At 43.5% G+C, this 15,421-nt stretch overlaps 1 protein-coding gene across 3 annotated transcripts in view; it reads right to left on the bottom strand.

Moving 5' to 3' along the window:
* Nucleotides 1-2,861, bottom strand: part of CPED1 (cadherin like and PC-esterase domain containing 1) — a 243,193-nt gene extending 240,332 nt beyond the window's left edge. For 2 of the 3 annotated variants that reach the window (XM_032796222.2, XM_075065406.1), the window contains exons 1-2: nucleotides 2,637-2,861; nucleotides 1,724-2,204 (exon numbers count right to left, since the gene is read on the bottom strand). In XM_032796222.2, coding sequence (XP_032652113.1) covers nucleotides 1,724-1,975 — 252 coding nt within the window. In that variant the 5' untranslated portion in view covers nucleotides 1,976-2,204; nucleotides 2,637-2,861. Of the gene's footprint in view, nucleotides 1-1,723; nucleotides 2,205-2,326; nucleotides 2,422-2,636 lie in introns of those variants that run through there. The other variant, XM_032796223.2, reaches the window with a different exon arrangement.
* Nucleotides 2,862-15,421: the final 12,560 nt, after the last annotated feature.

Consider the following 15,421-nt stretch of genomic DNA (forward strand, 5'->3'; position numbering starts at 1 on the left):
ATACTGTAATAGCATAAACTTCTCACTCAACCCAAACAGCTCAAGCACAGAAGCCGTTGCTAAGTCTGCATGTTTGTTAAATCTAAACAGGAAAGGAAATATCAATCAAACATGTTAACCAAGCTTCACAGTTGCTCCGCCGGCTCTTACAAATAGTAAGCTGTTCAATATAAAATGCTCATATGTGTTTATAGATACAGTGATCAAAAGAGAATGGATACATAATCATGAAAAGTCACAAAATAGAAGACGATGCAACTACATTGCAAAATATACTAATTCCGTTTGTACGTTTAATTGTATTGTTACATAGTTGCAGAAAACCTAGGGAGAGTAGCTAAAATTCAACTAAAATATAAAATTATGGCAGTTAAATTCTGGACTAGATTTTTGGAAGCCATGAGAAAAATCAGAATTCACAATTGAAAAATAAATCTGAAGATTCTTCCACACATGTGGGTTAAAGGTTCAGACAAACTATTGGGCCATATCTGTTTTTAATTATCACAACAGATGTAATAAAGTCAATTCTTTGACCTTTCAGAGTGAAGCATAACAAAGCAAACCAGTGAAAGATCTTCTAAACCATATATTTTATTTTTAAAGATCTGAGCTAAACTGCTTTATGCAGATGCTGCCCAACAGATACGTCCTAGAATAATATTTACAGTCATTAATAGTTTCTATTTATACTCTGAGTGCTGCCATAAAGGTAATTTAACAACAAAATCCATCCTGAACTATTACCAACACCCTCCAGGACCAACAAATCCTGATACAATTGTGCTAGAGCTAATCACAGATTTCAAAATAAATACAACTAGCGTAGCCTGGACCACTTGACAAGCCATATTTAATAACGACCAACAAAAAAAGTAACAAGGTCTGCATTTGTCTAATATTTTAATATGTAATATGTAATATTTAGCCACCCTATACAAAATAAACATGTGATCAGGTAACATAAGGACAAAGAGAAATTTGCTGTTCAAAAGACTGTTGAGTAAATAATGTCCATGTGATCTGAAAACAAGTTTTAGAAATGCCGTTTATTTCAGCTTTTCAGTGGAATCCCAGCAAAGTTCAAAAAGCACCAGCAGATAACTTCAAAACAATACAGCCATGTTCTCAGTGCTAATAAATGTCTGAGTGAAAGAGTCTATGCTAATTAATAGCCTCAGTCATTTTTATGAAGTCCCACTGGCATTTGATATATGTGTCTGTACTGTAGAGTTCCTGACCCCATTTCTAAAGACTAAACAAAATATGTGCTGCACAGCAAGTAGAAGAGGACTAAAGTTTCCATGGAGTCAAAAAATAATGCAATGCTTTAACCAAAATATTAGGGATTCATTTGACAATAAAAGTTGCTGAGGAACTAGTTAATGGGCTGTGTTTACAAGGATTTCATTATCACTAGGTCACTCACATGCTTATTTGTACACACTTCAAACTCAAGGTTAATTTTAGTTGGACATAAATGGTCTTGCGGGATTCATCCCAGGCCATTATTGCAGCTAGGGTTGCCAACTCTGACTGAATCTATTCCAGGAGATTTTTTTTTCCCCCAACATGACAATGTCATTTTCTTAAAATAGCCTATTAAAATCTCCCGGATTGCTTTCAATAGTCACAAGGAGCTCAATATCAATTCTGGGAGACTCCAGGCCAATCCTGGAGGGTTGGCAACCCTAATTGCAGCACAGTCATTGGGTTAACTTACCTTATTCACTGTTTGTGAATTACTGGAAGGGAGGAAGCAATGAGTGTTCCTTGAAGAGACCTCCTTGTATCTCTCTTCCTGTGTCTCAGCTAGTTTGTTTGGTGAACTCCCATCATCAATTGCCAAAAAGAATCTTTTGGTCCGTATAGGTGGCAGGATCTGGTAGAAAAGGTAGACACCCACCACCAGCACCAGAAGGAAGGGCCGAGGGCGACAGAGCCTGCGGCAAGCAGGAACCTGCCCACAAACCATGACCACTTCACCTTTCTCAGTTTGCCCTTTTCCACATCACAGGAACATTTGCAGCAGCCACTTTCCATCGGCACAAAAAAGACAAAGGAGTGTTTTTCCACAACTAATTCAAGTTCTTCCCATTCCTGCTGCCGAACTCCCCCATGGTACTGAACAAGAAGTCATAGGTCCGAAAGGCAGAGAGCACTCCAAAGAGCTCTTCATAAAGGTTACAGGAATAGAATCCAACCTGTGCAAAACACAGACAAACAAATAGCAACCATCATCATACTAATGAGCCTGCCTTAGCCTTTCTCCAATGCATAGTTTGCATTGCATACGCGCAATCAGCTGAGGAGCAGAAATCTTTACTCCAGCTCTGCAGAAGAAACTACAGGCACACAATAGAATCCAGGGAAGCAACAAGTAAAACTTAACATATGCCTTGCATGGCTGAAGACTGTCCAGGCTTTGCCAGCAATTATATGATTTTTTTTCCTATTATATTTTCAATCCCCACTTTGTTTTTACTGTTTCCTTCATTCCAGTCCTTTTTAAATTGCCCTTTTCCTGTCAGCACACACCGCTCTCAGTGAGCATTTTTCTGGCATCTGCCAGACTATGAAGACTTTCCTTTGGGTTTGTTTTGTTCCGATTCGAGTTCAAAGTTATGTTTACTTACTCAGTTCTTATCCTGACAGAAGTTTTCCATTCTCCCCGAATGGGCTGCTGATTAAAACCATTTGGAACAACTCAGCCTTCTGACTAGAGCTCATCTCACATAGACAGACAGACATACACACAGTCCTGCATGCACCATCTGAACTCAATTGGGCCACAGACGACACATAAAGAAAGGCTGGACGGCACAGGAGGTGGGGCTAACTTCACTCAGCTCTGAAGAGGCACAGATTGGGAACTGGAGAAGCAATGTTAGATCTGAATCAGAAACAAGAAGTGTCCTTGCTCATATAAAATGTGTATTTCCAAATTACAGTCACATAACAGTTATTTAAAAGTCTCCTGTGACTGTTAAAAACTCAGATTAAAAAGAACCTTGCAGATTGTGGAGAATCTGACCATCACGTGCAGCATTTAAATCCAATTTTACAAATATATTGTTAACATTTCCACTAACCAGACTTACTTGTGTCTATCACTTCCAGCACTGCCATGGCAATAGGTGGTGAACCTCAGTGGGGTACAGTGTATTTAATATCACTGCATGAAAATCTCCCCTATTTAATAGAAAAGATGGAAAGAAGGGAAGACAGCCAGAAAGACTCCAAGTAAAGTATTCAGTATCTCAACAACAGAAGTGCCTGGTTACTACTTCCCCCTGCTGACACAAGACAAGGGCTGAACAGACTCAAACAGTTTAAGGGCTCAGCATTATCATCGCAAACCTAAGCTGCTTATATGATAACATTCCTTTTGCTAAAAATATTTGTATATATATCCCATGCACTTTGTTCTGTATTCTTAACTATATATGAAAAAAAGAAACAAGGACATTCCCAGGACCCAAACTATCTCATATACAGAACAGCAATATCACCTTCCCAGCATCGTACTGAGATTAACACTTTGTGCAGTTGTGGGAAGTGATGTTTATACTTGTGTCTGAAGTAGTTGTGTTTATTTGGATTTGGAGTCTATTTTTTCTAATGCCGGATTTAAAACAATCACTTTGCATATTAAAAAAATGCCACATAAGCACATTTAAACACTGATGTCTCTGGTTTATTTCTTAGTCACAGCAATTCCTGTAATATTTGCTGCGTGGTGTGTTGACTGTGAATTTTTAGTCTCATTTCTGGCATTGTAATCATACAGATTGTCTTAAATTGATTCTCAGGTTACTGGGAACAAGAAAAGGATTCTAAAGAACATCCACACTCTCCACTGGAGAATATTTTCTCTCCATACAAAGAACACCCTTCTGTTCCCCAGGGAAATGTTCCTAAAGCCAGTTCCAGTGCATTGCTGCAGCATATCACTACAGCCTCAGATCCTCAGCCACTCCTCCAGATGCCTTATGCCGCTCCAGCAAAACCGCTGGAAAGCCAGTGAATCCATCTAGCTGGGGACTGTCCTTGCATGGGAGAAACCCTGAGTGCCCTAGACCTGGCCCCAGGATCTCAAAGTTCTTCTGTGCCTTCCTCCTCCAGCTGCACTCAGCTCATGGTAGATGCAGACTGAGAACCTGGGTGTTTGTCTTCTTGGAGCATTTCCAGCAAATACTGCAAGACCACCAGATTTCACAGTGGTTATAAGACCCCAGTAGCAGGAACAAAATGCCGCCCTTCATGCACTGTTTATTTTTCTCTCCCACCCCTGTGCCTTTTTTCCATGTTGTCCCTATATACAGAATCCTGGTTAGCAATATTGCCAATCCTAAAATTTCAACAATCATGAGTCAGGCTCTAGAAGTCGTGAAATTTTTTAATCTCATTTTTTGGTCTTTTTGATTTTTTTGAACTCCCCCTACCCATCCCGAATGTGTGTGTGTGGTTGTTATTGTGTTGCCAGCTTTCCCAAATATATGGAGTAAGGTAATTTCGGCCCCTGCGGCAGGTTTTCTCATGGGAGGACCCATCTGTGATCAGATGACAATGATCTGTAGAAAATGCTGGGGCAGAGCTTTCATCTTCACCCCAAAGCCCAAAATTCTAATGAATTAATTCTGTGTCATCCCTGCTCCCCAAACCCCATAGCTGCCTGACCCTCTCCCCACCCCCACATCATTTCTGCCCTCCCCATCTCTCTCTCCCCCAGCCTGTTAATTAAATATCCACCCCTCACAGCAACTCCTTACCCCTCAGTTCACCTCTGCTCCTCCAGGTGTTCTTCAGTCTGCACTTCCAGGCTTGGTAGGGGGGACAACTGCAGGGGTTGCTCACTTCTTCTCCCCTTTCCCTGGTCTGGTGTTGCAATGATGGGGTCAGGGAAGAGCACTCCACCTCATGGTTTCTGCTGTGGAGCAGTTCTCTGCTAATCTACTTTGCCCAGCTGCAGCAAGGAGTGGGCTAGCATCTCCAATATTTCTCTCTCTATTTTTTTGTCGTTTCCTTCTCAGAGAAGAGCTTGAGTACCTGCCTCTTGTGCTGCTCAGGGCAATCTCAACCAAGGGCAGAATGAAACTAGCATGATTCTTGTTATTTTCACAGCTGCCCACAGGATTCCAACTCCATACCATGGGCCAGGTTCTCATCTTGTTTATTTCTTTGATTTTTTTTACACTTCAGATATTACACTGACACAAATGTAAATTAGGAGTAATTCCATGGGAGTCATACACGGGAGTATAGATAACAGGGGTAAGTGCGATCAGAATCATGCCTCAGGAGTCCAAAAATCGAAAGATTAATTTTATTATATATATATATGTGTGTGTGTGTGTGAAGGAGTGTACTGCCTGTCCCACGCCGTTAAGTGGCAGACTGGGTTGTAATCAAGGAATCCCTGCCCCACCCTAGGGCTGGGCTGTATAAACAGAAAGAAGACACTAGCTGAGCAAGAGAGAGAGGAGTCGAAGCCAGGCAGTTGTTTCTGCTCAGGCTAGTCTCTGACAACCTAACTAGAGACTGTGAATTTTAAGTCTGGGACCTGAACCAGAGTCCTGACGTGAGGTCCTTATGAACTGCATATTATAGTTGCTTCTGTCCTCAAACCCTATTAAAAGGGAATGTTCTGTTTGTTAGTGTGTGTTGGCTTTTTCTTCTCCTGGGCTGTTAAAGTGAACCTAATGCTACTCCAATGAGGGGAAATTAAGGTGGGTCATGCTCACAGCGCCACATGGGGCTGCAAGCAGTTGCCCACTGCTTTACAATATAGTATATAAATAAAATCAGAGGACAAATCAGATCAAAAATTAGAAGACATTATTTATATGTACACTCGGGCATATGTAATGTCATCCAGTTTCCAAACTCTTCACAAGAAGCTAACCCCTAACATTTTGATGTTGAAAATTTGGTCAACTGTAGACAGAAGCTGGAGCTGCTTGTTCCACTTAGTATGGGCAGTTCCCTCCTGCTACAGCTCCTATTGCACCTGCTTGGTGCTCTCTGGGCTGGCTCCCTCTCTTTCTCTCCCCCGACCCTCTTTCACCTGGGATTTCCTGCTGTTTGCTCCCCCAGCAGCAGTCTATTTTCCTCCTCTGCACTGAGTGGACAGCTCAGGTTTCCTGGGCCTAGGGGTCTCTGCAGCCAAAATCTGCCAGCAGTGGCCTCTGGTGGCCCCAGCAGGAATTCCACCCACATCTAGCTCAGCCTGAAATCAGAGGCAAAGAGTAACTGATAACAATTAAGGAGAGGATAATGGAAGCCAGGGAGACCATGTGGAACTTTAACTTCTTCATCAACCTATTGAAGTTTCGAAGGTCTATAATAGGTCTGCGCCTATCCTTGGCCTTTGGGATTAGGAAATACCGAGAATAGAACTGCCTGCACCTGAACTCCAGAGGGACCTTCTCTACGGTTCCAAGTTGTAGGAGCGTTTGCACCTCCTGCATGAGAAGTTGCCCATGAGAAGGGTCCCTGAAGATGGATGGGGAAGGAGGGTGGGAAGGCAGGAATGAACAGAATTGGAGACAATATCCCAATTCTACCATGCTCAAGACCCATTGGTCTGAGGCAATTTGTGTCCAGGCATGGTAGAAATGGGAGAGATGATTCACAAAGGGAGTGAAAGGATCTTGGATTTGGACTGGTGCGTCACCCCCAGGTGCACCCTCAAAAGTTTGGCTTGGAGCTGAGGGCTGCTTTGCTGAACCATGGCCCTGGTTAGAGGAGGACTGAAAGGGTCTCCGTCTATTACTCCTGCCCCGCTTCCTACTATAGACTTGTGTAGGGGGAACAGGGTAGAAGTGAGGGGTAGGCTGCAACTTAAAATGTTTCCTCTGCGGGGCTGGTATATGAAGCTGTCATAAACAGATAGCTAAGGGTTAATGTTTCTTTTACCTGTAAAGGGTTAACAAAGGGAACCAAACACCTGACCAGAGGACCAATCAGGAAACCGGATTTTTCAAAGTGAGGGAGGGAACTCTGGTGTGTTTGCTTTGTTCTGTCTGCTTTGTTTCTCTCGGCTATGAGGGAAGAGTTTTTTTTCTATCCATCCAAGCTTTTTCTACCCTTCTGTTCCCAAGTTGAGTACAAAGGAAAAGCATAGGTTTATATGTATTTTGTACTTACATGTGTGGAGTTGCTGGAAGTTTAAACTTGGATTATCTTTTTTTTTGAATATAGGCTGATTATTCATATTCTTTTAAGCAATAGCCCTGTGTTATGTCCAATCTCGATGCAGGGTCTTTTTTATATAAAAGCTTTTCTTTTTTGAAAACCTTTGCATTTTCTTTTCCTAGTTAAGGCAAGGGGTAGGAAATCTCGTGCGCAGGAGTACTGTCTCTCTCAGGGGAAAGACTGGGGGCGGGGGAGAAGAGGGAGACGGTAAGAAGGTAAATCGTGCCTCTCTGTTTGTGTTTCAAGGGATTGAAGCATGCGAGAGAGTTTATCAGGTACTCAGAATCCTGATTGGTGGCAGCAAGATAAGATCCAAGCTGGTAATTAAGCTTGGAGGTTCATGCTAAGCACCCAGATTTTGGACGCTAAGGTCCAGATTTGGGACAGAGGCTTATTACAGAAGCCCCAGGAACTTCAGTGGTGCCCATGAGTCTTTAAGACTGTGGAGCTTAGAGTCTGTCTGCTCCAAGAAAAGTCCTAAGCCACTGAAAGACAAGTCTTGAATTTTCTGCTGGACTTCATGCAGAAGCCCCAACACCTGAAGTCATGAGCTCCTTCTTGTAGCCATGGCTGTTGACACAGTTCAGAGTGCTGAGTCCTCTGAATCTAGGGAAGCCTGTAAGGAGATCCTTCCGACCACCTCATCTTCCTTAAGAACAGCAGCAAACTCCGAGCAAGAGTCCACCGGAAGTAGCTCCTTGAATCTGGACATGTTCCAAGAGCTAAAACTGTAGTGGCTGGGGACTGCCTGCTGGTTGGCAATGTGAAGCTGGAGCCACCTAGTAAAATACACCTTCCTACCAAGGAGATCCAGCTTTTTCACCTCCTTAGACTTAGGAATAGGTCCTAGTTGTCCTTGCCTTTCCTTTTCATTGGAAGCCACCACCACGAAAGTGCCCAGCTGAGGATGACAGAACAGGTACTCACACCCTTTTGGAGGCACAAAATACTTTCTCTCCACTCCTTTGGCGGTGGGAGGGAGGGGAGGCGGGCATTTGCCACAATGTTTTAGTAGTGTTCTGGATGGTCTTAATGAGGGGCACAGCCACCCTAATGGACCTTCAGGCACCAGAATGTCAACCGTCGGGTTGATCTACTCCAACTCCTCCTCCGCCTGCATGCCCAAATTCTGAGCCTCCCTTCTGAGTAACTCCTGGTGGGCTTTGTTGTCCATGACTGGCAGCGTGGTGGATGTTCCCACCACAGCCTCAGGAGAGAAAGATGAGGAGGATGTCTGTGGAGATCCCCCTGTGCCAACACATATTGCATGGTGTCTGGACCAGTATCAGCTTCTGGGCCCGTGCTGTCTCAGTGCCGGGTCTCACTGTGGTCTCAGTGCTGGCCTTTGTGCCCATCTCTTAGCCTTGGAGAGGTTCCCGAGCTACAGATGATGATGATGATGATGATGGAGGGGCCCGGGCCTCCAATACCACCAATGATCTGGACTTCATCTCTTGGGCTTGGTGGTAGGCCCCCGGGATGCAGATGGGCCACTGAGCTGGCACCTGCCACTGCAGTGGCCATGGCATCATAGGCAACGGCTGCCCTTCCTCTTGTCTGGAGTAGTGTCGAGAATGGTGCCGGCTTTGCCTAGAGGTGTACGACTCCGTGTTCAAGTCCAACGAGGACTCAAACCTTGGCAACACGGAGTGAGACAGTGCTGGGGAGCGATGCTGAGGTGAGGGTGAGTGATGCCACATCATCGTTGGTTTGCTCTTAGAAGGCACGGTGCCGGTGTCCATGCAGGGAACTGCGCTGTCATCACTCTACAGTGTGCCTGGCAGCCTCAAAGGTATCCGGCATGGAGGGAAGGTCTAAGTCCTCCTAGAGCCAGACTCAATGGACCTCCCTGTGAGGCTAGAGTCGATGGTGCTGGCCGAGTCTGAACCGCAGCAGGGTGTCCTGGCGCGGGATGCACCCTGCTGGTGCCTCCTTGCTCCACTGCTTTAGTGGGAGAGCAACCCCTGCCAGTCTTTTTTTTTTCTTGTGCAGCACCAGCAAATGGGATCGGTGCCTGGCATTGCACGGGAGGTCGTCTTTGGCGCTGGGGAGTGGTGGTGCTGAGGGTACCTAGAGTCAGAGTACTTTCTCAGTGCCGTAGCCTCTCTTACTGAGGCCAACATGATCCTTATTGAAATGCTGGGCTTGGAGTTGGGGACGCCACCTGTGCCAGTGGTGGAACAAGGGCTGACTCCATCAGGAGCAAATTTAACCTAAAGTCCTTCTCCTTCTTAGTCCTTTGGCAGAAGCCTCTGCCGATTCTGCACTTCAGTCTGATGGGCTTCCCAAGCAGGAGTCATGTGGGTCTCCCTTTGGCATAGGCTTCAGACAGGACCCACATGGTTTGAACTTCTGAGACCAAGTCATGCCTCGGTCCCTGGGAGGCGAAAATGTGGTGAGGAGAAACCCCCAAAACTTATCTTAACTATGAACTACTGAAAACTAACTAATACTATCAGAGGGGTAGTCATGTTAGTCTGGATCTGTAAAAAGCAACAGAGTCCTGTGGAATCTTTAAGACTAACAGATTCATAGATTCATAGACTCTAGGAGTGGAAGGGACCTCGAGAGGTCATCGAGTCCAGTCCCCTGCCTTCATGGCAGGACCAAATACTGTCTAAACCATCCCTGATAGACATTTATCTAACCTACTCTTAAATATCTCCAGAGATGGAGATTCCACAACCTCCCGAGGCATTTATTCCAGTGTCCAACCACCCGGACAATTCAGGAACTTTTTCCAATGTCCAACCTAAAATCCCCTTGCTGGGCAGCTAAGACCATGCTTCTTGTGTCTGAATCATTAGAGGCAAGGGAACAAGTTTCTCCCTCCTCCTGATGACACCCTTTTTAAATACCTGAAAATTGAACCATCAATGTCCCCTCTCAGTCTTCCTCTTTCCAAATAAATAAACCCAGGAGATCTTTCACGCCTTCCTTCACCTAGTCATGTTTCTCAAGACCTTTTAATCATTCTGTTGCTCATTCTCTCCGACCCTCCGAATTTCTCTACATCTTTCTTGAACCTGCGGTGCTCTCAGAACCTGCGACACAATACTTCAGCTGAGGCTAAACCAGCGCAAAGAAGCGGAGAAGAAAGACTTCTCGTGTCCCCTGTTTCACACGCCCTGTTAATGCATCCCAGAACACGTTTGCTTTTGCAACAGTACCACTGTTTTGACTCATATTTAGCTTTGTGTCGCACTATGACCTACGATCTCTTTCTGCCATACTCCTTCCTGACAGTCCTCTTCCCATTCTGTATGTGTGAAACCTGATTGGTTCCTTCTAAGCGGAGCACTTGCATTTGTCTATTATTGAACTTCATCCGTTTACCTCAGACCATTTCTCCAATTGTCCAGATCATTCTTTGGAATTTTGAGCGCTCTCCTCTTCCAATCGCCCACCCACCTGCAGTTTGCTATACTCTCCCAGTTGGTCTCGTCCGCAAACTTTAATAAGCGTAAACTTTCTATGCCAACATCTAAGTCTTTGATGAAAATATTGAACAGAGCCGGTCCAAAAAAGACCCTGTGAGAACCCCACTTGCTTAATACCGCCATTTCCAGCCAGGATTGGGAGACATCTAAATAACCACTCTCTGAGTATGGTTATCCAGCCAGTTATGCACCCACATTATAGTAGCCCCATCTAAATGTATTGCCTACCTTATCGATAACAAATCAGGGAGACCGACCAAATGCTTACTAAAGTCTAGGTATATCACATCACCGCTTCTCCGTTATCCACAAGGCTCGTTATCGAGCTACCTCAAAGAAAGCTATCAGCATGGTTTGACATGATGTCTTATAAATCCATGCTGGCTATTCCTAACACATTACCACCTTCTAAGTGTTTGCAGATGAAGTCTTTAATAACTTGCTCCATTATCTTCCCCTGGCACAGAAAGTTAAACTAACTGGTCTGTAGTTCGCTGGTTGTTTTATTTCCATTTTTAATAGATTTGGGAAACTATATTTGCCCTTTTCAGTCATTCTGGAAATCTCTCCGTCTCCGCATCGACTTGTCCAACAGATAATAGCTAGAGGCTCACATACCTCCTTTATTAACTCCTTGAGTATTCCTAGATGCATTCATCAAGACCTACTGACTTGCACGGCATCTAACTTTTCATAAGTGATTTTTAACTTGCTCTTTTTTTATTATTTTATCTTTACATCCCTCCATAAGCCATTCACTATGTTAGACATTCCTTCAGACTTCTCAGTGAGACGCGAACAAAGCAGTCATTAAGCAGCTCTGCCATTTCAAGTTTCCTGTACTGTTTCTCTCTCCTGCACACTGAGCAGTGGGCCTACCCTAATGTCGGGGAAAAATAGACCACCTCTATATTTTGATCAGACAGCCTGAGGCACCTTTATTGAATATACACCTGTGCACAGGCGGAGGCCAGCGTGTCCCCCTGCAAGGGTTAGGCTGACCTGCCTGTTACAAATGTTACTGAGCCTATAAAGATTAAAACCGCAAAACGTCACACATAGATGCAGCCTTATTTTGGAATTCAAATTGCTAACGCTGCAAAACATGACTAATATTTACCCTATGGCATACATATTGCTATTTAGCAAGCAACTCTCACACATTTTCCTATTTTTCTGTTACAGTCTTCTTGGTCTTCCTCTTGCTTCTAACGTATTGATAAAAAGTCTTCTTGTTTCCCTTTATTCCCATAGCTAGTTTGAGTTCACCCAGAAAGCTTATACTCCAACACATCTATTAGTCTTAACGGAGCCACAGGACTCTCTGTTGCTTTTAACTAATACTAAGTTTTTAACTATTTACAGATTCAACAAATCCACTAGGGGTTTGGCTTGCTGTAGCAAGAGAAAAGAGCTGCTCCAATGACTGTCACTAGTGGTAAGAAGGAACTGAAGAGGCAGTGGGTTCGCAGGGACCTATATACACACTGCCATGAAGGTGCAACTCCAGGGTGCTCCACAGCCAACCTGACAGGTACCGTTAGGGAAAAAACCTTCTGACAGCTGTGCATGTGGCGTGCACACACCTACTTGGAATCAACATGAGCAAGTACTCGAACTGAAGCATCTGATGCCCTCCACTGGCATTTATATTACTTTAGCTCTTAATGTGTCTTTTTCTATGTGAATGTTTACATTTCTCCATGCTATGTCTCCCCTCTCCCTTCTTGCATCCACTTCCTTCCTTCCCTCTTCTACCAGAGAAAAACATTACTGCCTCTGTTCTTATAGCTTCCTCTAGCCCTTGTCTATACTCTCTCCCCAGCACCAGCTCTATATTTTTCTCATGGTCTTTCCCTCCTGTTATCTCAGTGGATAGCTCCATATCTCTTAAGCTCATAAACCCAAAGTTTTCTTAGTAGCATCTCATCTCCCAGTTCCAAACTCTAGCTCCCTCCAGTTTCCACTTTCCTACTCTTCACCCAAACCCATTTCCACTACCTCCTGCCCTCTCATGGGGTGTAGAACTGCCCTGCTACCTCTTCACTCTTGTAGACCTCCAAATGTGTTTTGTTTCCCCCAGCAGCCCTTTAGCATCTCCTTGCAGCTTGTCTTGCCTGTTACTTAGAGCAAATACACACTGAAACACCCATTCTGTAGCGGCTACTGGGAAAAGCAATGAAACAAGCCTCATAAGATGATTTCTTTCCTCTTTTGCTCAAAGGGGAGTTGCACACCATGCATTTCTTCTCTCCTCCAGTGCTAACTGAACTGGTACCCCACCCCACTTACTCTCACTCAGTCACAGTCTAAGTGGACAACAACACGGCAGACAAGCCTCTATGCTTCTCTTGTTCTGCTAAGCAATGTGAAAGGCAGAGTAAGGCAGCCTCCCCTCCAAGAGTCCCATAATGCCTAGAAAAATGACAAAAACCCAGGCTATCCTAGAAAATCCATGCCAGTCAGTACTTGACTTTCCATATAATTACCCTGAGGGACCTCCAGCACTGGGCATAGCTTTGCTTCAAGAAATCCACATATCAGACACTGAAGCAGAAAACAACGGATTATCTTTCCTCTTCCATCCTCCTTTCTGACCTGGTCTCTTCCTGTTCACCAGCTCATTCCCTATATGCCTTGAATATCATATTTCTTTCTGAACCATCTATCAGTGCCTTTCTGTCTCTTCTCCTTCACTGCTCCCATGATCAGGAACATCCTCCCCATTGTTAGCAGATTGCGTTTCCAAATAAAAGCATCAAACTCTTGAATTAGCATCCCGGTCTCCCCATGCTCAGTAATTCTCTGCTTTGTTTAGGGAATGGGAGGGATGAAGCATGGTATAAACAGAAGAGGGATACAGTCTGGGTTGTACACATTTTTATGTATAAAAAGTAATGGTTATAAAATGAAATGGAACACTTTTGTATGAAATGCCATCTATTTCTTATTGTTCTCTTGGTAAATTAATCCACATCACAGCATTTGTTTTTCTGAAGCTAAAATAGGCAAATAAACTTCATACTTTCTGATCCAGATATCATGCATTTTCTTAGTTCTTCAAGATCTTTTCCGGGGGAAAAAAATCCCAAATGAACAATTCTTATGGATCGAGTCATGGCTGACACTGATGTCACCCATTTACCTTCCACCCTAAAAATCATCACAGAATCAAGAGATAGAAAAAAAAAGACTTTAGATTATCTAATCTCCTTCTTATTTGGTACAAAGAAGAGAATGTATAACCTAACAACTCAAATTTTGAGATATAACACTTACTTTTCTGGTTCCCATTTTAAAACTTTTTTTGCTTCACTGGCTTGCTTTTTGCTTCAACCATTTTCAAGGATACCTTCCATCCCCCCATGCTCTAGGACTTAATCCAGCAAACACTCAGACAAGTGAGTAACTTTAAACATGTCTGTAGTCCCATTGACTGCATGTGTATGTCTGAAGGACAAGGGCCTAAATATTCTGCACCGCTGTACTCCTTCACACCATTCATTGTGTTTTTGCAACGTCTTCTGATAACATCAAGGTTGGGATATTTTTTTCCCGGCACACTGAATGTTCCCCCCCACAATGCTCACCTCACTTGTGCTCAATTTAAAAATAGTCATGATATTTTCCTGTAGTCTATCCCCAGCTCTCATGATACCTGTACATCCAACCTTATGAAAAGCTATTATTTTTCACATTACAGCATTAACCAACAGTAGATACTTCAGATATCTTATAGATAGGATAATCATATTATGATCAGAATATAAGGTAAGCAAAGCATAATAGTTAAAATGTGTCTTTTGATATGTTAGGCATTTAAGAAGCTTGCCTCAAGCATATACCACAAACACGGCCAATATCACAGCGGGGAAAAGCGCAGAGGTCTTCATAAGTACAGGAAGCTGAGGATTGGAAAAAAGTTATAGTAGAAGGAAACACAACATTTAGAGATACAGATCATTCTGCAGGATATGCCATCTTGTTGTCCTAATGATCAAGCAAAGGAAGATAATACTGTTTCCACATTTAGTGAGCAGTTTTGTAATCTGTTTAAAATGAGCTCTGATTCAAGGATCAGAACATTCTGTACAGCTATACAGTTTCTTTCTAGAGTCTGGTTGCATCCAACAATTACTACAGAACAGGAGAATAGAGGTTATTGGGGGAGAAATAATAATACTCTATAAACACTTTAATTTTAAATAATCAATCCTCACAATTACCCACTTTACAGTAATGTTACATTTTATTGTAACAGATAAAGAAACTGAAGCAACCAGGGTAAGTAAACTACCAATGGCCACATAACAAGTTACTAAAACAGCTGGCATTAGATTTAGCAGTTCCTGGTTTCTAGTCCCACAGTGAATCACTACATGTCTTCTCAATGAGGGTATGTTGAATTACACAGAGTGCTACCCTCAGCATGCCTGACTACCCAGCTATTGAATCTGGCTGGGAGAAAACAGACTGAAAGCTGAAAGGAAGGGAAGGATGTCATGCTGAACTGCAGAGATAATACTTGACTTGTCAGTGGATGATCTTAGTCAGTTTGATTGAATGGGTCATGTGTAAAGTTGTCATTCAAGGCAAAGCAGCAGAGAATCCTGTGGCACCTTATAGACTAACAGAGGTTTTGGAGCGTGAGCTTTCGTGGGTGAATACCCACTTCGTCAGACCCAGGTAGTGGAAATTTCCAGGGGCAGGTATATATATGCTAGCAAGCAAGCTAGAGATAACGAGGTTAGTTCAGTCAGGGAGGGTGAGGCCCTGTTCTAGCA

This window comes from Chelonoidis abingdonii, chromosome 1 (assembly GCF_003597395.2).
Source record: "Chelonoidis abingdonii isolate Lonesome George chromosome 1, CheloAbing_2.0, whole genome shotgun sequence".
In the NCBI taxonomy this organism is placed as follows: Eukaryota; Metazoa; Chordata; order Testudines; family Testudinidae; genus Chelonoidis; species Chelonoidis abingdonii.